This window comes from Chiloscyllium punctatum, chromosome 10 (genome assembly GCF_047496795.1).
Source record: "Chiloscyllium punctatum isolate Juve2018m chromosome 10, sChiPun1.3, whole genome shotgun sequence".
In the NCBI taxonomy this organism is placed as follows: domain Eukaryota; kingdom Metazoa; phylum Chordata; class Chondrichthyes; order Orectolobiformes; family Hemiscylliidae; genus Chiloscyllium; species Chiloscyllium punctatum.
This window is the reverse complement of record NC_092748.1, coordinates 55,440,225-55,463,874: the sequence shown is the minus strand read 5'-3', so window position 1 is coordinate 55,463,874 and position 23,650 is coordinate 55,440,225. Positions and strand designations below refer to the sequence as shown.

The following is a 23,650-nucleotide window of genomic DNA, read 5'->3' as shown; positions in this document are numbered from 1 at the left end:
GTTCATATATTTGCAACCAATCTGTATAAATGTATAATTATCTACTAGACAGAGAGCGCTGTAAAAGAGAAGCTTAGTTTGAACCTGTTCCTTGCCCAACATTAACTCAGCATTATGACAATATCAATCAACAAACACCTCAATCACAACATTATATTGCATTCAATATTGCCCACTATTTGAATTGTACGACATAATTTAAATTGTGAAATTTTCCCACTCAATTATTTCACTGAAACCTTTATAGATCTGGAGAAGAATCAACTTTTGTACTCGGGTTTATTCCAATCCCCTAAACTAAACACAATTTTCTTTTAACTGCAAGCAAGGTGAGAATACCTCTGTCTTATTGGCTTGTAACACCAGTAATTATCTATAATAACCAGTGTCCTTGATGCCTTCTGGTTGAATCCAGAGGAGTGGGTGTTGCCACCTAGGATTCCTGATTCACACTTGCCATCAAAAAAGGAATACAATTTTTGAACCTATAGGTATTTGTTGTCTTCCTGGAGTGGGGTCGAATGCTAGACGTGACAAACATTTATTTTGGAGACCCTTTAAAATAAATGAACCTTGGCACTGAAACAGAAAGATAAGCTGGAGAGCCTGTTATTTGTTGCAGCACCCGCTCCCAATATACATGTCTGCAAACAACCCTCCAATAAGTCATACAGGTCTCAAAATATTAACTGTTTTCTCTCTACACAGATGCTGCCAGACCTGCTGAGTATCTCCGGCATTTTCTGCATTTCTTTCAGAGACCTAGGATAATTTTCTGGGGGACATGTATTTGAATTGCAATATGCCAGATGGTGAAATTTAAATTCAATAAAACTCTGGAATATAAAAAGCTGCCCTAATGTTGACCATGTAGCCATTGTCAATTATTGCAAAAACCTATCTAATTCACTAATATCCTTAGGAGGGAAATCTGCCATCCTTCCCTAGTCTGGCTACACGTGACTCCAGAACAACAGCAATGCAGTTGACTTTAAATTAGCCTTTGGGCAAGTAGAGCTGAATGGTAAATGCTGGCCTAGCCAGCAATGCCCTCATCTTAAGAACAAATAAAAGATTTTCCTTCCCTTTGTGCCTGGGATTTGAGAGTTCCCGAAAAGCATAGAAGAAAAACACTTGCCCTGATGAATTATAAATGTTATATTTTTAAATCCAACTTATGATTCAGAAGTTGTAACTAAAATATTTTAAGTATAATTTAAAATTAAAATGTGTATTGTGATTTTCCTGAACTGTCTCTGTTATGGTTGATTAAGTACGTGAGACGATATGAATAGAAAGACAGGATATAGTCAGTTTTATTTATATATCTAACCCAGTGTCTAGGGATTAAAAGAATCCACGATACCATCATACTCTATCAAACTTTCTCTGGGTATTTCTGCAAATCTCTTCTGAATTTCCTGATATAATCAGCTCTCATGTGTCAATTGGCAAATTTTACATCCATTCAGTAGTCTCCAGGTACAGTGCTTAAACCTGAACTCTTTCTTCATACCCTTCTTGCTGTAAAATCTATGACTGAGTTAAATCTATTGTGGCAGATTTTTCTGTTCTTGTGCCTGAAGCAACTAGGTTGCTTAGGTAGAGTAATTTCAGGAAAATCTGACAAGGAAAAATGACTACCCCTAATAGAAAGTGCTAGATTTTTCCATCCATGGACAGAAACCTCAGCAAGTTTTCTATATACTATACAGACTTTATATTCACTGTGCCAAGACAATTATCCAACAACTTCTCCTGAGCTCCTTTATAATGTAGGATGGGTAGAGGATTGTATAGATTATACAGTTTGATGTCAAAAGAATGGTGACTTGGCCAAACCAGTCTGTACCTCAGAAAAATTCAGTACATTTCAAAAGAATGTAATTCAAAATCTTCATATGAAAAATTAAGCTCAATGTGTAAAAAGGATGTTTTGCTTTTTCAAAATACAACAGTAAAAGCAAACATTTTAGGCGAAGACGTAAACATACCGGAAATATGGCAACTCTTGTTCCATCAAATGTCCAGATTCCCAGTTTAATGCTGCAGTTTTGTTGGTCAAATGGGAAATATGTGACAATGATTTCACAATAGCTTTTAAAAATTGCCGGAGGATTCCAGATTATTTTTCCTGTATATTCCAAAAGCACCTTTGTCATATGAACAATGGCAAATTCACCATCCGCACTGTAGTAAAACAAAATACAAATATTACTGTGAAGAGTCATGTTTTTAGAAAAAAGCAATACATAGATTAATATCACAGTCTATGTGAACAGCTTCTTTGGAGAGTGTTAGATATGTTGAAAGATGGTTTCATTTTTAGCTAAGTTCCAGAACAATTAAAAGGACATAATTTACCCTATGAGCTAATTCTGACCTTGTAAAATTCTCTAATCTAAGGTATTAAGGGAGATTTAGGTCCCAGTGGGGCAAGTACAGAAGGACTCAGGTGTAAAAATTAATATGAGCAGCTGGCCTGCTGATTGTACATCAAGGTTCCTGCCATGGTGATTTTGCTCAGGATAGATAAAGGTAGGCTGTGGAAATGTATCCGATTTGGAAATGAGGCCTTAACCATGTTAATGAATTTACTGTCAGCTTGTTAGGGGTTTACTGGATTTTTTGGTGGGGCACACAGATTGGACAAAGGACCAGGGACTGTTCAGGTTAAGAGAGGTAACAACATGTTTGACCCATTCAAGAAAGCATGTCCGAAAGTAAAATTTCTGCCAGTGATATGCAAATACTTTTGGATGTGTCAATGTATCAGAGTGGTCTATATGTGTCAGACAGTGGATGGGGTTGCACCCCTCCAGGGATCATGAGGCTGAGCACGAGAAATTATGATGAGTTCAGTTGAGTAGAGGAATGGCAACAACTATTGTTGGAATTACAGTCGCCCGATCTGCATCAACATCCTGTTGTTTAAGAAATGGATAAAGGATAACCCAGGAAACCACAGACCTGCCAGCTTGACATCAATATTGGCTAAACTGATGGTGGCCATAATATGGGATAAGATAAAAAAAAGAGAAAAATTAGTTAACAGAACATTGAGCATGGAACATAGAACATAGAACATAGAACATTACAGCTCAGTACAGAGCCTTCAGCCCTTGATGTTGCGCCAACCTGTGAAATTCATCTGGTGCCCCTCTTCATATGTATGACCAATGCCCATTTAAATTCCCTTAATGTCGGCAAGTCTATTACTGTTGCAGGCAGGCCATTCCACACCCCTACCACTCTCTGAGTAAAGAAACTACCCCTGATATCTGTCCTAAATCTATCGCCCTTCAATTTAAAGCTATGTCCCTTCATGGTAGCCTTCGCCATCCGAGGAAAAAGGCTCTCACTGTCCACCCTGTCTAACTCTGATTATCTTATACGTCTTTATTAAGTCGCCTCTCAACCTTCTTCTCTCCAACGGAAACAGCCTCAATTCCCTCAGCCTTTCTTCATAAGACCATCCCTCCATACCAGGCAACATCCTAGCAAATCTCCACTGAACCCTTTCCAAAGCATCCACATCCTTCCTATAATGCGGTGATCAGAAATGCATGCAATATTCCAAGACACTATAAAGGCCACACCTGTTCAGCTGTAGCATGACCTCGTGGCTCTGAAACTCAATCCCCTTACCAACAATCACCAACACATCATATGCCTTCTTAGCAACCCTATCAATCTGGATGGCAACTTTCAGGGATTTATGCACCTCAAAGTTTGTGAGAAGATTTGTAGCTCGGGTGCTCGTTGTTGTTCTGTTCGCCGAGCTGGGAATTTGTGTTGCAGACGTTTCGTCCCCTGTCTAGGTGACATCCTCAGTGTTTGGGAGCCTCTTGTGAAGCGCTTCTGTGATGTTTCCTCCAGCACTTATAGTGGTTTGAATCTGCCGCTTTTGGTTGACAACCAAAAGCAGCAGATTCAAACCACTATAAATGCCGGAGGAAACATCACAGAAGCGCTTCACAGGAGGCTCCCAAGCACTGAGGATGTCACCTAGACAGGGGACGAAACGTCTGCAACACAAATTCCCAGCTCGGCGAACAGAACCACAACATTTATGCACCTGGACACCAAGAGCTCTGTTCATCCACACTGCCAAGAATTTTACCATTAGCCCAGTACCTGCATTTCTGTTACTTATTCCGAAGTGAACTGCCTCACACTTTTACGCATTAAACTCCATTTGCCACTTCTCAGCCCAGCTCTGCATCTTATCTGTGAGCCTCTGTAACCCACAACATCCTTCAGCACTATCCACAATCTATCTACCTTAGTGTCATCTGCAAATTTACTAACCCACCCTTCTATACCCACATCCAGATCATTTATAAAAATGACAAACAGTAGTGCTCCAAAACAGATCCTTACGGCACACCACTGGTAATTGAGCTCCAGGATGAACATTTCCCAGTAACCACCACCGTCTGTCTTCTTTCAGCTAGCCAATCTGCTAAGTCATCTTCAATCCTGATACTCCTTATTTTGTGCAATAGCCTACCATATGGAACCTTACCAAATGCCTTACTGAAGACTATATACACCACATCAACCACTTTACCTTCATCCACTGTTTTGTTACCTTCTCGAAGAACTCAATTTGGTTAGTGAGGCACAACCTATCCTTCAAAAAACCATGTTGACTATCCCTAATTAAATTATTCCTTTCCAGATTTTTATAAATCCTATCTCTTACAACCTTTTCCAACACCTTACCCATAACTGAAGTAAGGCTCACTGGCCTATAACTACCAGGGTTGTCCCGACTCCCCTCCCCAACATTTGCTATCCTCCAATCATCTGGCACTACTCCTGACAACAATGCTGACATAAAGATCGAAGCCAAAGGCTCTGCAATCTCCTCCCTGGCTTCCAAGAGAATCTGAGGATAAATCCCATTCACCCTGGAGTCTTATCTATTTTCAGATCTTCCAAAATTGCTAAACCTCCTCTTTGTCAACCTCAATCCCATCTAATCTTGTAACCTGTATCTCCGTATTCTCACTAACATTGCCCTTTTCCAATGTGAATACTGATGAAAAGTATTCATTAAGCACTTCCCCTATATTCTCAGATTCAACACACAACTTTCCACTACCATCTTTGATTGGCTCTAATCTTAGTCTAGAGTTGAAAAATATGGTGCTGGAAAAACACAGCAGGCCAAGCAGCATCCGAGGAGCAGGAGAATCGATTTTTCGGGCATAAGCCCTTCTTCAGGAATCTTAGTCTAGTCCAATCTTAGTCGAGTCATTTTTTATTCCTGAAATACCTATAGAAGGCCTTAGGGTTTTCCTTGATCCTATCCACAAACGACTTCTCATGTCCTCTCCTGGCTCTTCTTAGCCCTCTTTTGAGATCTTTTCTGGCTAACCTATAACTCTCAAGCCCTCTAACAGAGCCTTCATGCCACATCCTCACATAAGCTTTCTTCCTCTTGACAAGAGCTTCAACTTCTTTAGTAAAGCATGGCCCCCTCTCTCAACAATTACTCCCTGCTTGATAGGTATATACTTATCAAGGGCCCGCAGTAGCTGTTTCTTGAATAAGCTCCACATTTCAAGACTGTCCATCTCCTGCAGTTTCCTTCCTCATCCCAAACATCCTAAATCTTGCCTAATTGCATCATAATTACCTTTCCCCCAGTTGTACCTCTTTCCCCACGGTATATACCTATCTCTGCTCATTGCTATTCTAAACATAATCGGATTGTGGTCACTATTGCCAAAGTGCTCACCTGCCTCCAAATCTAACATATGGCTGGGTTCATTCCCCAGTACCAAATCCAATACGACGTTGCCCCTTGTTGGCTTGTTTACATACTGTGTCAAAGAACCCTCCTGCACACATTGAACAAAAACTGACCCATCTAAACTACTTGAACTGTGGTAATCTCAGTCAATATTGGGAAAGTTAAAGTCCCCCATAGCAACTACCCTGTTACTCTCGCTCCTACTGAGAATCATCTTTGCTATCCTTTCCTCTACATCCCTGGAACAATTTGGAGGCATATAGAAAATTCCCAACAGGGTGACCTCTCCTTTCCTGTTTCTAACCTCAGCACAAACTACCTTAGTGGATGAGTCCTCAAACATTACCTCATTTGCTGTAATACTATGATTAACAATGCCACACCCCTGCCTTTCCTACCATCTTCTCTATTCTTGCTGAAACATCTACATCCCGGAATCTGCAACAACCGTTTCTGTCTCTCCTTGAGCATTGTCTCTGAAATGGCCACAACATCGAAATTCCAGGTACCAACCCATGCTGCAAGTTCACCCACCTTATTCCAGATGCTCCTGGCATTGAAGTACACACATTTCAAACCAACATCCTGATTGCTGGTGCCCTCTTGTGACCTTGTAAATCTGACCCTGACCTCACTACCCTCAACCTCCTGTACACTGGAACTACAATTCAGGTTCCCATCACCCTGCTGCATTAGTTTAGACCCACCTGATGCTCTGACATGTAGGTACACATTGACTAGCAGTGAACAATGTAAATCTCATTTCCTGTGAACCCTTCCTATTCAAATATCCATCCAGATGGCTTTTAAATCTTAAACCTATGCCCTCTATTTTTGGGCTCCTCCACCCTGGGAAAAGACTTTGGCTGTTCACTCTATCAATGTCCTTCATGATTTTATAAACCTCTATAAGGTCACCCCTCAGCATCTGATGCTCCTGGGAAAATAGCTCCAACCTATTCAGCATCTTCCTATGACTCAAACCCTCCAGTCCTGGCAACATCCTTGAAAATTTTTTCTGCACCCTCTCAAGTTTAAGAACATCTTTCTTGTAAAAGGGCAACCAGAATTGTAAACAGTATTCTAAAGTGACCTCACCAATGCTCTGTACAGCCATAACATGATGCCCCAACTCCTATATTCAACACACTGACCAATGAAGGCGAATTTGACAAAAGTGTTCTTCACCATCCTGTCTACCTGAGATTCCACTTTCAAGGAATTTATACATCTGCACCCCTAGATCCCATTACATAGAACATAGAACAATACAGCACAGAACAGGCCCTTCGGCCCATGATGTTGTGCCGAACATTTGTCCTAGCCATCCATGTACCCATCCATGTACCTATCCAAATGCCGCTTAAAGGTCACCGGTGATTCTGACTCTGCCACTCCCACAGGCAGCACATTCCATGCCCCCACCACTCTCTGGGTAAAGAACCTACCCCTGACATCCCCCCTATACCTTCCACCCTTCACCTTAAATTTATGTCCCCTTGTAACACTCTGTTGTACCCGGGGAAAAAGTTTCTGACTGTCTACTCTATCTATTCCTCTGATCATCTTATAAACCTATATCAAGTCACCCCTCATCCTTCGCCGTTCCAATGAAAAAAGGCCTAGAACTCTCAACCTATCCTCGTACTACCTATTCTCCATTCCAGGCAACATCCTGGTAAATCTTCTCTGCACCGTCTCCAAAGCTTCCACATCTTTCCTAAAGTGAGGCGACCAGAACTGCACACAGTACTCCAAATGTGACCTAACCAAGGTCATGTACAGCTGCAAAATCACTTCACGACTCTTGAATTCAATCCCTCTGCTAATGAACACTAATACACCATAGGCCTTCTTACAAGCTCTATCCACCTGAGTGGCAACTTTCAAAGATCTATGAACATAGACCCCCCTGCTCCTCCACCTTACTAAGAACCCTACCGTTAACCCTGTATTCCGCATTCTTATTTGTTCTTCCAAAATGGACAACCTCACACTTGACAGGGTTGAACTCCATCTGCCACTCCTCAACACAGCTCTGCATCATATCTAAGTGTCTTTGCAGCCGACAACAGCCCTTCTCACTATCCACAACTCCACCAATCTTCGTATCATCTGCTAATTTACTGACCCACCCTTCGACTCCCTCTTCCAAGTCATTAATAAAAATTACAAACAGCAGAGGACCCAGAACTGATCCCTGCGGAACTCCACTTGTAACTGGGCTCCAGGCTGAATATTTACCATCTACCACCACTCTCTGACTTCAACCAGTTAGCCATTTTTCTATCCAACTGGCCCAATTTCCCTCTATCCCATGCCTCCTGACTTTCCGCATAAGCCTACCATGGGGAACCTTATCAAATGCCTTACTAAAATCCATGTACACTACATCCACTGCTCTACCCTCACCTCCTCAAAGAATTCAATAAGACTTGTAAGGCAAGACCTACCCCTCAAATATCCGTGCTGGTTGTCCCTAATCAAGCAATGTCTTTCCAGATACTCATAAATCCTATCCCGCCGTACCCTTTCCATTACTTTGCCTACCACAGAAGTAAGACTAACTGGCCTGTAATTCCCGGGGTTATCCCTATTCCCTTTTTTGAACAGGGGCACAACATTCGCCACTCTTCAGTACCCTGGTACCACCCCCTGTTGACAGTGAAGATGAAAAGATCATTGCCAACAGCTCTGCAATTTCCTCTCTTGCTTCCCACATAATCCTAGGATATATCCCGTCAGGCCCGGGGAACCTGTCTATCCTCAAGTTGTTCAAAATGCCCAACACATCTTCCTTCCTAAAAAGTATCTCTTCTAGCTTACCAGTCCGTTTCACACTCTTGTCTTCAACAATACAGTCCCTCTCGTTTGTAAATACTGAAGAAAAGTACTCATTCAAGACCTCTCCTATCTCTTCCGACTCAATACACAGTCTCCCACTACTGTCCTTGATCGGACCTACCCTCGTTCTCATCATTCTCATGTTTCTCACATACGCATAAAATGCCTTGGAGTTATCCTTGATCCTATCCGCCAAAGATTTTTCATGCCCTCTCTTAGCTCTCCTAATCCCTTTCTTCAGCTCCCTTCTGGCTATCCTGTATCCCTCCAACATTCCGTCTGAACCTTGTTTCCTCAACCTTATGTAAGCCTCCTTCTTCCTCTTTACAAGACATTCAACCTCCCTCGTCAACCAAGGTTCCCTCATACGACCATCTCTTTCCTGCCTGACAGTTACATACATATCAAAGACACGTTGTATCTGTTCCTTGAAAAAGTTCCATATTTCCCTGACAGCCTATGCTCCAACTTACGCTCCTCAGATCCTGTCTTACAGCATCGTATTTACCCTTCCTCCAATTGTAAAACCTACCCTGTTGCACGCACCTATCTCTCTCCATAACCAAGGTGAAAGTCACAGAATTGTGGTCACCATCACCAAAATGCTCACCCACTAACAAGCCCATCACTTGTCTCGGTTCGTTACCAAGTACCAAATCCAATATGGCCTCCCCTCTGGTCGGACAATCTACATACTGAGTTAGAAAAGCTTCCTGGACACACTGCACAAACACCACCCCGTCCAATCTACTTGATCTAAAGAACTTCCAATCAATATTTTGGAAGTTGAAATCGCCCATGACTACTACCCTGTGGCTTCTGCACCTTTCCAAAATCTGTTTCCCAATCTGTTTCTCCACATCTTCGCTGCTATTGGGGGACCTATAATAAACACCCAATAAGGTGACTGCTCCTTTCCTATTTCTGACTTCAGCCCATACTACCTCCAAAGGCAGATCCTCCTCGAACTGCCTTTCTGCAGCCGTTATACCATTTCTAATTAGCAACGCCATCCCCCTCTCCTTTTTTACCACCCTCCCTAATCTTACTGAAACATCTGTAACCAGGAACCTCCAACAGCCATTCCTGTCCCTCTTCTATCCACGTTTCCGTGATGGCCACAACATCGTAGTCCCAGGTACCGATCCATGCCTTAAGTTCACCCACCTTATTTCTGATACTCCTTGCGTTGAAGTATACACACTTGAACCCATCTCTTTGTTCAGCAACACTGGGCCTTGTTAGGATTTAGAATGTGCTGCCTGGGAAAGTGGTGCAGGTGGATTCCATAGGAGGTTTCGAAGTGTTAAAGTTAGGGGCTGCAGTGATAGGGCTGGAGACTAGGATTAGCTGGGTAGCTCTTTCGGGAATGATGGGTCAAATGGCCTCCTTCTGTCCTGTAAAATTCTATGATTCTATCCTCAGCAGTGACATAAGGTGAGCAAAGGAGAGGGAATGAGGAGCAGTGAGTTAATTTGTGGCACGTTTGTAGTATATGATATATTGCAAAGACAATGTTACTTGGGCATGTCAGAGCATCAGTGCTACAGGAAACTGCACCCATCCTGGCTGATATCACAGATTTTTGCCCTCATTGTGGAAGATGTCACACCTCTCAGTACCGCTTGCTAGGCCCTGCAATGATGGCAATCATTGTGGCTTGAACTTATTCATCTTTGGTGTCTTTCAAGGATCTTGTTGGCATCTCACAAGTGTCAGCACATCACAGAATCCACAGGTTACTGAACCCCTATTTGTGAAACCTGAGCAATGTACACAATTTTAAACTGATGAGACCACACAGACATAAAGTTTGGGGTTTGTTCCCATCATCAACTGTGCCCATGCAGCTCTCATGACAGTGACCGAGTAGCCAACAGGATTCAGCAACAGGAAGGATTTTCATTTCCTGAACATGTAGAATTCTGTGACAATAACACGAACGTCCTGCATCTTTGTACTCAATGTTCCAGCCGCTGCCACAGCAGCTTCCTCCTGTGGCAGTCCTAGGTGCTGCAGCTCTTCATTCTACCCTCCTCTAAACCCTCTGGATAGGTTCTCAGAGACAAGGGACACCCCTTGATGAAATGCTAATGACTCATTTTACATGATAAAGTCACAGAAATGTCACAACCAAAGCCATCTGCTCACAAGTACAACCGTGAAGCAAGCTATTAGGCTTCTGAAGTGGTGACCCAGTGCCTGGATCAATCATTATCTCAATAATTAGGGGTCTGCTGCAAAGAGTCTCTCAAATTGTAATGGTTTAATTCACTCTCCACTACATGGCTCTCCCAGGAGGTGTGGTCCTTCAAAATGTTTTGCCATTGGACTGACAGGGCTCACTGAAGGAAAGCAAGGAGGAAGTTGAGGAGAAGATAAAGGAGCAAAATTAAGCCACAGAGCCAAAAGGTCCTGCAGGAGAGTGGCTGGGACAAGTGTAGGACTGAAAGATCTCATCAGGATACTGTCAACATTAGGGAACATCTCATCCAGGCAACTTTAGCTGAGTCCTTCCAACCCAGAAGGACCGTGTGCCTCTGTACTCACTTTGAATAGCTTATGAAAACATTTCCATTGATACAGGCTGGAGTAGATCCACTCTCATTACTGTGATGCAGATATATACAATGGTTCCACTGTCCTCCTTTTGAAGAACTTTGTTTCACCACTTTAATCTTCTCTATGAACTTCATAATAAAGGATGGAAATTCGTTCATCTGGAGTCACATGGATATTTACAGAGTGGTCAGAAAGTAACAAAATGGCCACTTACAAATGAAGTAAACCCTAGTGTCCCACTCAGTTCTCTGCCTGACCTGGTCTCAGGTCTCAGCCAGCTCTACATGATGCTTCCCTGTCTTGTACGAGATGGAGACAATCTGGTAGTTTATACCTGTTCGCAGCTGAGATAGAGCTGGTAGGTAGCACATATCTATATTGTAGTAGCACCAATTGGGACACCTACAGAGGTTGCTGCACTGGCAATAAATGCCCTATGGTATGAATAGTCTTTTAGTCAGAGGGACCCAGGAGGCTGATGATGGTGATGGCATCCTATTAGTGGAAGCACTCTCATCTTTCTCCATGACTGCGGCAAGGCACTCTCCAGAATGTTGGAGAGGAGCACAAATTAGGGCATGGCAGGCATCCATTTCATACATATTTACTCCATCAGCAAAATAGATCCAAGCATGTTACAGTGCATTGCATGTATTTTATGCACATTAATGTGCTGTTCCTTTATCCACTCTGAATACTGCCTCAAATGGCTCTCCATAATATTAACAACTCTCCTAAGTTCATGCATTCCAAACCTGATCTATAGTGCTTCACACTGTTGTTTAAGGGTGTAAGGAACTGAAAGGGTTCATACTGAGGACTGTCTTAAACACAATCTGCTATGTTGTTGTCATATGGACTTGTGTGTAGAACAGGTTAAGATCCTGAAGGCATAACAATTAACATTGAGTCCTCCTCAAGTTCTTTTACAATGTCTATCATATCACTGTAACCAGTAATTAGTTGTGACTATTCAATTAACTACTTTAATATTATTAATTAATAATTATTCAATATAAGAGCCTCTTCTAGTTAAACTAGTAAGTGATACTAGACCCTGCAGATCTCTATACATCAAGAGGATGGCAACAGTAAATCTGGCCTATGATGAGGTGCACACTTGGTTTTGTGCACATACAACATGGTGAGCTTTCTTGAGGCTAGAATCATGAAGTAGAAACTAGAGACAATGGTGAAAGCATTTCAGACCGAGCAAGAGACACATTGTAGATTAGTGAGAGAAGAAGAATTAATTCCTTCAAAGAAGACACAGATTGCATGGCATGTTGGTGGTCTGCAGGAACAGTAACAAATCAGGGTTCAGCTGGACTGCAAATAGGCATTGGAGTGTCTGAGAAAAATGAAAATCCCTGGTGGGCAAGGGAAATCTTTACAAAATGATGTTGTAATGCATGCTGGGAGTATGAGAAATATGTAAAGGACTTAGAGTTCAGGTCAAGTGTCACCATTTGGCAGGTGGTCCTTCCAGAAACACAATATGCATTGAATGAGGAAGAGACTTTTTCAGTTACATACGCTTGTGAGAGATTTTCAGATTATACCCTTGTTCTGATAGTGGTTACAGAAGTAGGTGATAAATCTCTGGTCTGTGTTCTGAATAAGGAAGAATCAGCAAGGATGCCTCCAATAATGTAGAGATTTGAACTCTGTCTCAAGGAGTTCATTTACAAAACAGCATATGTTCAGGGAAACCCATAGACAATGGTGGATGTACTCTCTAGAATCATGGTCAACAGCCTTCCCAGTCACAATATTGAGTTTGCACCTGAAATTGAGTTATATACTCAGTTTATGGTTACATAGTGGTCAGTAAAATACAACTAGCTGAAGCAAATATGACAGAAGCAGAAGGGGTACCAGGAATATCTCATGATCCATTGTTATTTGTGTCAAAGTTTGGTCAGATCAAAGTGGGTTGGCCATTAAATTGTTTTTTGAGCACTGGCAGTATTTTACAATTGTGGATGACTTACTAGTATATGATAAATAACTGATAATTCTAGCTTTCCTTCAGCAGGAGGTTCTAGACAAGCCTCATCAGAGACATCTGGGGATGACGAAGTGTAGACCCAGAACTTGGTTAGCAGTATGATGGTCTGGGATTTTCAAAAAATTAACAATCTCACTGCTGACTGATAAACATGTGCTATTCACAGACCAGAACAAGAGCTACTGCTGCCTCCTGTATTCTCTACCAGGTCATGGGAATGTGTGTGCACAAGCCTATTTGTTTTCAATGGAAAGGCATTACAAATCAGCATAGATTGTATATCATTCAGTTAAAGGGAGTCAAATGAAGGAACTGTAGGAATCACATTGAATTGTCCACCATTACTTGCTGAATCAAAGCCAGCGAGGAACTTGATAATGTAAAGACCTACAGGCATTGCACTGTTAGGAAATGAATCAAAACTACAACCCAGAGATCTATAACTCTTCCAAAACTGAAGAGAACACAGTCTAGCAGAATAAAAAACCTTTCAGATTATCTGAGTTTGTGAAGTTAGAGGCTTGAGCAGAGATGGGGTAGTGTCAAATGCAATTATTTTCAAAAATATATAACACTAATAATGAAAGAAAAAAGCTTGGGGAATGGTGGTAGACAACACACCTACTTCATAGTGACATGCAGAATCTGTTTACTGCACATACGGCACATACAAGCTGATTCGACACCTCGTTAGCAATCTAAGATCCCGTTATTGCCTCAGGAAGCTCTGACATGTGAGTACACATTGCTCATTGCTAGTCAATGTAAATCTCATTTCCTGTGCATCCTTAGGCTCTGTATTTGCCCCAGCTGAACATGGTTGTATCTATCCTCCATCCTCTGAGGAGTACTGCCTACAGTGTCTTCTTCTCTTCCCTCATCCTATGTAATGACATTGAGTGCCACTCTTTCTAAGTGCAAGTGATGACCCATCAATGCGATTGTATCGACATTAGTGAGGGTATGCTGAAAACATGCAACAGTGATGTCGCTCACATTTCCAAACCTATGAAAGCATGAGAAATGGTCTTTGACTCCGGAATGCATGGTAGTGCTGACGCCTCCCAATACAACCAAATCTTTGACATAAAAACTGAAAGAATTGCGGATGCTGTAAATCAGAAATATAAACAGAAGTTGCTGGAAAAGTTCAGCAGGTCTGGCAGCAACTGTGAAGAGAAATCAAAGTTAATGTTTTGGGTCCGGTGACCCTTCCTCAGAATCGAGGACCTTTCTGAGAAAGGGTCACCAGATCTGAAATGTTAACTCTGATTTCTCTTCACAGATGCTGCAAGACCTGCTGAGCTTTTGCAAATCTTTGACATGCCTCAGTAAAAAGAAGTATTTATATTACACATGAAGGTGTTGTTTTTGCATAATAGCAATAATTTTTTAAAAATTGACTAATTAGGCAAAATTAAAATGACTATTTGGAGCCAGAAATGCCACATCTGTCTCCACTGGGATCTTGTGCCAGACTACTTCTAATTCACCCAAAAATTGGGTGACATTATCAGATTGGGCAAAACTGAATGTAATCTTCAACATTAACCTTTTCAAAACAACTACCTTAAAACAAATTCACAAGCTCTGATGACTTTGGTCTTCCCAGGGACACAGTCCTGACAGTAGGTTCCTGACTGCAGAGGCAAAATATGCTATGGTGAAATACTGGTGATGATTGTAACCATGTGTACTCAGCAGAAATCACATGGATGGTCAGTAAAAATCCTCCATGTTACTTGTTCACACTGGAGTTCATCTGTTAGATTTTCATTTGTTCCAAAGGCTGGTGAAAGTCAATAAACTTTAACTTCTCAACAGGACATATGTGCAAAGAGCTTAAACTCTTAAGACCTCATTAATTATTTTAAACACTGATAACATTTGGCTTGAATTAGAGTTAAATTATTACAATGGTCATTTAATACTATACCCTTTATCCCATTCATCCATGCCCCTCTCACCTGTCCCTGTCATCCCCATGTGCCTCTCTCAAATCCCCATCCTTCACACCCTCCTGACCTCTCTTAAATCCCCATCCCTCACACCCTCCTGACTCTCTCAAATCCCCATCCCTCACACCCAGCTGTGCCCCCTTACACCTCTTGTTTGTCTCATACCCTTGTACCTTATAATCGTTATACTCCACACTCCCCTGTCCCTCACAATCCCTTGATGGGAGGAGGTGGGGAATAAACAGGATAAGTTCTCTGTAATCAAGGTATGCACTAACAATTAGAGATGTAAACACGTAATAATATGACTGGATAATACAAACACATGTATTAGTTTGAATATAATTGGATAATACTATGTGTATTAACTTGGAATGTGAACTATGCAAATGCAGTTTGGTAGAGATGGGGTGAGTACATGTGTAACCTATTGTTTGGAAATTATTATTAGTAGGAAGAGTCAATTAAAAACTTGTTATCTATAAAAATGGCATAAAACCTTAGCTCCTGTGATAAAAGTTTGTCCATTTTGGATATGTACTTTTCCCATGCATGTATGAATAAATGGTTAAACAAAGGAACCTGAGTCTCAGTTCTGAGGAAAGGTCACTCGACCTGAAACGTTAATTCTGATTTCTTTCTGCAGATACTGTCAGACTTGCTGAGCTTTTCTAGCAATTTCTGTTTTTGGAACTAGAGTCTTGTCGAAGAGGGAGAAGAGGGTTATATTCAGTCTTTCAGCCCCATCCCATCTATTTACCTTTTCATCTCATGCCTCTGTCCCTTTCAGCACCACCTCCATCTCAGCCCGCCTCTCTCACCATTACATTTCCCTCATGGGCTTGTGTCCTTCTCACTCTTACGTCCCTCACTTCCCTTGTCCGTTACAATCCCATGTTCTTTTCACTCTTATTTTATTCACAGTTTCCTGTCTCTCATTGCATTAGATTAGATTAGATTACTTACAGTGTGGAAGCAGGTCCTTCGGACCAATAAGTCCATACTGACCTGCCGAAGCGCAACCCACCCAGACCCGTTCCCCTACATTTATCCCTTCACCTAACACTACGGGCAATTTAGCATGGCCAATTCACTTAACCTGCACATTTTATTGGATTGTGGGAGGAAACCGGAGCACCCTGAGGAAACCCACGCAGACATAGGGAGAATGTGCAAACTCCACACAGAGAGTCACCTGGGGCGGGAATTGAACCTGGGTGTCTGGCGCTGTGAGGCAGCAGTGCTAACCACTGTGCCACCGTGCCGCATTGTGTGACCTTCTTTCCCTCAAACTTTGTCAAAAGGAATCACAATGAATCCTCAAATTGAGTGGTTCCCTCAGGTGATGAAATTAAAATTGGCCATACTGTCAAAGAAATACTAGTATTGGACTATCAAGTTATGTGAAACCTTGAAGATGCCATGTCTCTAACATAGATATAAATTTTAAATATTACTTGCTTACTTACTTGTTGTACAGGACAATGTCTGGGAGCCAAATGTCAGAAGAAGGCAATCTGATCTTTTTAGTACCACCATAGTCTTCTGGTTTCCAACGCAGTCTCACATCAACCCATTGCTAAAGAAGATGCATTTTATAAACGTTACTTTAAAAGAACCTACAACTTGAACACAGTTTTTTAAATGAAATACTGCATTTTAGTACAAATCTAGTTAAACATTTAATAGAAAGGTTTCAATAATATTAAATTACAGACTTGTTCAAATAAAAACAATTGTTCCACTTTGTTACCTGTTTCAGGCGCACATTTGTTTCCACAATTTGATTTACTTCATCCTAATGGAACAATAGTAGAACTTCAGACAAGACAAGCGATAGGGTTGATAAAAGTTAATTTTAGACTCATGTACCATTCTATAACCATTAACATTAAAAAGTGAATCAAAACCTATAACTTCTACACATAATATTGTAAATACGATAACATTTATTTCAAGCAGGATATGTTCACATTTGCACAATATTTATTAAAATGTAAACTTCCTTCCATAACACCTAATGTTATACCTACAATTCCGTAGCATTTGACTATACCATAATTTTTCTAACCTTATAGTGAATTTTATGCATTAATTGTTTTACTGTTTACAATACCAGGTGTGTTACAGTTAGGCAAAATGCATGCATTGACTGTGATGTCATTTCAAGAGGCAAAGCAAAACAGCTCTTGACTGTTGCATCCCATGGTTCTCAAGCCAAATTTACTATCAGGTGATTGGCAGAAATTGTATTGCTTGTTGTTAACGCTAAGATAATAAAATGATTATCTTTTAAAGATAAATGTGTTCTAGTCCAATTTTACAGCATTTGGCCCATTGCCCTGGGTGCCTTGGCATTGCATGCATACATCAAAATACTTCTTAAATGTTATGAGGGGTTCTGACTCTATCACTCTTACTGGCAATGTGTTCCAGATTCCTACCACTGTCTGGTCAATCTTCTTTTCCTCTCATCCCCTCTAAATCTTTACCCCTTACCTTAAATCTATGCCCCTGACAATTGATTCTGCCACCAAGGATACACGTTCCTTTCTATCTGTCTATGCCCTTCATAATTTTATATATCTCAATCATGTTCCCCCTTTCGTTCCCAAAGCTGCAATGAAAACAACTCCAGTCTGTCCAATCTCTCTTCATAACAAAAATTTTCCAGCCCAGGCAACAGGTAAACCGCCTCTGCCCCTTCACCAGTGCAATCACATCCTTTCTATAATATAGATTCCAGAACTACACACAATACTCTAGCTGTGGCCAAAGTATAAAGTTCCAGAGTAACCTCCCTGCTCTTAAACTCTGTACTTTGGTTAATAAAGACAAGTACTCAATATGCCTTTTTAACCATTTTATCTACCGATTCCGCTACCTTAAGAGACTGGCGGACAATCTCACCAAGGTCCCTCTGATCCTCAGTGCTTCCCAGAGTACTATTATTCATCATGAATTCCTGTACCTTGTTTGTTCTGCCCATGTGCATAGCTTCACATTTATCCAAATTCAATTCCATTTGCCATTGATAAGCTCATCTGACTACCCTATCCATATCCTCCTATAATATAACTCTTTTCATATCATGCACCAACTTACTAATCAAGCCACCTACCTTCAAGGCTAAATCATTTATACATACCACAAACAGCAAATACCCAAATGTTTATCCCTGAGACACTCCACCAGACACAGGCTCCAGCCATAAAAACACCCCATCTCCATCACCCTTTGCTTCCTGCTACTTAGTCAATTCTGGATCCAATTTGCCAAATTCCCTTGGATTCCTTTAATTCTTACCTTTTGCTATTAATGTTATGTGTGCATCTTAGCAAAAGTCTTGCTGAAGTCCAAGTATACTGAGTTAATTGCTTTTCCCTCATCTATACACAGGTCACCTCTTCAAAAATTTCCTTCGAAAACGAAAAATTATACACTAAAACACATAAACCATGAACTAGGTATTCATGACAGTATGCATACAAGATGTGTGCAGTGAAAACATCAGTCCAATGTGCTTTAGAACAGTATGCTATACCAAAGTAGTGACAAGGTACCCTGTGCTTGCAATTGCATTGAAAAAAGTGTAGGCACCATAATCTTTCAATGTGTGCAGATATCAAAATGATCACATTAAACATGCTCTGAAATTGAACTGCATTACTTCAGGTAGCCATAGTAATCTTTCTAATAACAGTCAGGTGGCAATGCAGGTACACGTTCATCAAATTTCCAACACACATAATTGGAGAATTGTGGAATTCATCACCGTTGTTACCACAACAAAGCAACTAGTTATGGCCTAGCAATTTGTATGAGATTTCTGCCTTTCCCCAGATCCAGGGAAAATTAATATGCTGCTTTTTTGATCTTGTACAATTAATAATCTCAAATTCATCGATCCGAATAGCTTCCACACCCTGATTGTGACAACAAATAAAATAATTTTCACATCAATATGAGACTTACCAAGTGTTCTTCCATTTACTGAGAGAAATATCAAACAATGAGGGACCACTGCTGTCAAATCCTACTACAGCTCTGATGATTCCATTCAAATAGCAGGAGAATTCCAATGAGGCTCGCATCACCACTAAAATATACAGGGCATGGACAGTCCAATCTCAAAGAAGTGCTTCACTAGGTTAAATGGGCTTTGCAGTACCTTTGAGCTTGTGTGCCATATAGTTATTCTGTAGTTCATCACACATAGTCATCTAAAAACTAATGAATATAGACAATCCTATGAAGATGGATCCCAGTTGCTTGCTAGATAGGAGTAATTGGAGGAGAACATCAGGATGGCCATCGCTGCCAAATTTTGGTGGAGCTGTAAAATGCTCCATTCATACTTTTAATGAAGAAAACTTTTCCCTGATAAAATTCAAGTGAAGAACATAAACTATAACTTCACTCCTGTTGTGTACCACTCATCTTTGCAAATTGGTCTTGGAGCCTATATGTAGATGTGATGATTTATCAAATACTTTTCATTTCAGGCAAGTACAATCATGTTCTAAATTCTACAAATCTGAAATAGCAGACCTCCCTCTACCTAAACTTCTGCTGAGAAAATGGCAAATCCTCTGTGCCCAGCTGTCCAGCTCGCTCATGTTCTGCATACCATCCAGTGCCAGATTCTCCCATGCATTATTTCATTTTACCTGATTGAACTAGAGAGTGACATCAAGGATGCAAGTGACACAAGGGGTGTGCTGAACTGAATTTTAGCAAAGCAGCATGAAGTAAGATGTAGATTCAGAGAATTTATGAGTGGTTTAACCTTTCCTTCATCATCATCCTTATAGTCTGTAGGAGGAAGCAATATCTCTCCTGCTCCTTTCTTGCTTGTTAGTATCTTTTTCTTGCTCGTTATTTGCAGATTTGCCCCCATTAGCAGTAATCGATCCACAGGAAATTAAGAGTTAAAATGAAGAACAAGTGATCATCACCCCTTGGGATTTAGGAGACAGAGAACAACCCAGGTGCTTGTTGTTGTTTTCTACTTTCAGGTTCCTGCAACTGTGTGAATGTGCAGCTACCACATCCTCCCCTGATCTCATGGTGTCCCACAGAATGGGCAAGGTACCTCCCATTCTGGTTTCCTAGTTTGATCTTCACAACAGGTCAGCTACTAGAGGGCATAGGTTTAGGATGAGAGGGGAAAGATTTAAAAGGGACCTAAGGGGGAACCTTTTCACGCAGAGGGTGGTGCGTGTATGGAATGAGCCGCCAGAGGATGTGGTGGAAGCTGGTACAATTACAAAACTTAAATGGGATCTGGATGTGTATAGGAAGGGTTTAGAGGGATATGGGCAAATAGGACCAGATTAGTTTAGGATATCTAGTTGGCACAGACAAGTTGGACCAAAAGGTCTGGTTCTGTGCTGTACATCTCTATGACTCTATGATTCTATCCCAGTGCTTCCATTCATGCCCTGCCTCTAACAGCTGGTATGCTCATACTTCTCCAATAAAATTAAGTAAATTAAGTAATAGACAACAACTAAGCCAGACTCTCATTGACACTGGACTGACTGAACTAAATTTTATCTTTTGGACTGGTAATAATGGTAGACTTCTTCCTCTCCCTCCAACTCTGCTCTAACCTTGACATATATCCCAGGAGTTCAAGTTCTTAATGATGTTAGGTGTGTTCCTAGCATGATTCCTGCATACTATAGAGGACTTTGTTTAATTATATTAGGCAATGTAGTAGTAGGGGCGTCCATCATCAGTACATCAGGATAACAATTAAAATGGGAGTAGACCTAACAGCAATGCTGCACTGCCAGCACAAAGGTCTCAAAGAGAGACATTAGCATTAAATATCGATATACCTTCCTCAAAATTTATCTATTTTGTTGTACAAATGTTGTACTGTTTCTCTAGTGGTTCCACAGGTCACCCAATGAAGTTATGCCAAAAGATCAAGAGACTCCAATGGAATTTGCCTCCTTCACAGTTCCAACCACTGACAACAAATCCAATAGCTTGTAAACTTAGCTCCGATTGTATGATTGTAAAGGTGTATGACATCATTCTAGCTTAATTTCAGGTCCATTCTGCTGGGTTTGTTTCCTATTTTGTTGCGCTCTTAATTTTAATACTAGTTTTAAGCAGGTTAAGGTACTGCAGTAAGAGGATTGTTTGTAGGGAGTGTGGTCAAGGGGAATCCAATAAATGTGGAGAATTATTTTTTTTCTTAATAGAAAAATGTATTTGGTTCATACCACATTGATGAGCTGAATGAGCTGCAGTCCCACTGTGACGTTAACTGATTGATCGTGGCTCTCCACTGGACGAATCACCTTGTTATAGTTTTCAAATAATTTAGCCACCAATTTCGTCTCATGTTCAGAACCCAGCACCAGTCCTGAGAAAACACGACATAAAAATGGGTTTTGCAAGGTTTCTACCATCGCTGAACACCTGGAGCCCTATTTGAAACCACACCAGTTCAAGTGTAAAACTGATCCATTAAAATGTAAATTTAACATCACTATAATACACCATTTTCTTTCTCCATATTTTCTCCTGTTACTGCAACTTATTTATTCCTCATTCCATTTTTAAAAAATAAGTGAGATAGCTAGTCTTTGGTCGATTGTGTTTGTTGGTGTACTCTGAAATGGGCTAGCCGTAGGTGAGCACCCGACATTGATATTTCCCAATCGCTCTCGTGTCAAAATAGCACTTGGATTTTAGTTTGAATTGATCCCAGTGTCTAATCCGCGGTAGCAGGGTTATGGATTTCCATTCAGATTCTATTGCTCAGTATCTTTAGCAGGGCAATTATATGTGACTGTAGTCATTTAGATCAATTATTAGTTGGGATTCAAATTCAACATCTACAACTAATGTTCCCCAATTTCCCCTGCAGCTTTAACCCGAAGATAATCTGAATCCCTATGGAAATCGTGGAAACAGTAGTTACTCCGTTTATTTGAGATTTCTAATTGGGGTCTAGAAACGTTATATCACTTCAAGATCATGTTATTCAAACGGTGGCTTTTTAAAATATTTACAAGATTTCTTTTAAACAAGCAGAGATGTTTTAATTGTTCACCAAAAAGCGTTCTAACACTGTCTTAACATGCTGTTGATGACATTTAATTCTGTTCTCTGCCAAGTTCATCGATATAGATTATGAACATTGCGTTTCCTTACATATTTTATATTTTAAGTAAATACTAAAAGCAGATTGAAAATGTAACTAATAATTTGCAATTCTTGCAGCTTAATGTTAACATCGCACAGGCTTTCAATATAAATTTTAAAATGATTGTAACGAACATTTGTACATAATATTTTTTCTGTAACTTTTTTCAGAGAAGCAGTATATTTTCATTTGCTGGAATATTTTTAGCACCACATGCATGAAGAATTACAGGGACAGATTACCCTACATGTCAGGTATTTGAAAAATCTCAAACAGCTGCAGCGTATCCACCAAGGTATCAGCGATTACAATGACATGCTTAAAAAAAACATTCTAACTTTTGTGTCAGCGATCATATCAGGTTTGAAGAACAAAATCCATAGAAGTTCCAAAGTCAATGATCTTGACTGCCATATTTACAAACAAGGATAAGGAACAAAGTGATTTGAATGTAATTAAATAAAAGGGAGCATAACCTTACATCCAACCTCTATTAATTCACGCTGGCTGTTGTTTGTTTGGGTAATATGTGGCTACTTCAGTGAATCGAGGAGATGACAGATTTAGCCCATTCCTTTATTTAAAAAAAGGTTCTAAACCCGCTTAAGGTAAACAGACCGTCCTGGCCTATTCCAGGGTTACTGCTGTTGTTGCCGTGATTGAATTCCTATTTCCGCTGTGTAATACTGATCCCGCCACACTCCTGACAGACAGCCACACTCCAGAAAGTGACCTTGGCTCAATAGTCGTCATTCCAAAATCTTGAGCCAAAAATCAGACCATTCCGATACAACAGTCGCCCCCGAAATTCAACCTTTCCTCAACGGATTCACCAAAAGTCGGGGAAATATTCACTGCATCTTAGTAAGAACTTCACATAAACTTCGCAATTTGTAATATTGGAAATTGATATTCGGTTCGTACTTGGGATATAGAGATGCTTATCACAGAAAAGGAGGAATAAAACCAACCCACAGCACTGTTCTTTTCCGCCAAATAGTCTAATTAAATTGTACAAAACTATAGCCTTTTATATCAAACAGCGAAGACACTGCGTAATTCTCAATTCAACAAAATGAACTGGCAGAGTCGAAGACCTACCTTCAAAGCATAATAAAAGGATCGTCAATGCGAAGGGCAAATCTATACACGGAGTCATTCTCAACTTGCCAGTTGGACAATTCACCTTTCAATCCACTCTATTTCTTGTAACACTTTACAGTACTTGGAGTTTTGCTGGCTCTTCTGGATTTCTGAGTATTGGCTAACAGTCCTTTGTTACTGAAGAGTGGAGCTGGGAATGCTGCGTTACAACTGTCCATTCGCCCTCGACTCTGCTCTTG

The 23,650-nt window shown here is 40.7% G+C and overlaps 1 protein-coding gene across 1 annotated transcript in view; it reads right to left on the bottom strand.

Annotated features, from left to right (window-relative positions):
* The window catches only part of chrna1 (cholinergic receptor, nicotinic, alpha 1 (muscle)), a 31,344-nt gene extending 7,694 nt beyond the window's left edge, over positions 1 to 23,650 (bottom strand). The window contains exons 1-5 of the mRNA XM_072579180.1: positions 23,409 to 23,650; positions 21,379 to 21,521; positions 16,893 to 16,937; positions 16,609 to 16,718; positions 1,995 to 2,190 (exon numbers count right to left, since the gene is read on the bottom strand). Coding sequence (XP_072435281.1) covers positions 1,995 to 2,190; positions 16,609 to 16,718; positions 16,893 to 16,937; positions 21,379 to 21,521; positions 23,409 to 23,466 — 552 coding nt within the window. The 5' untranslated portion in view covers positions 23,467 to 23,650. The remainder of the gene's footprint in view (positions 1 to 1,994; positions 2,191 to 16,608; positions 16,719 to 16,892; positions 16,938 to 21,378; positions 21,522 to 23,408) is intronic.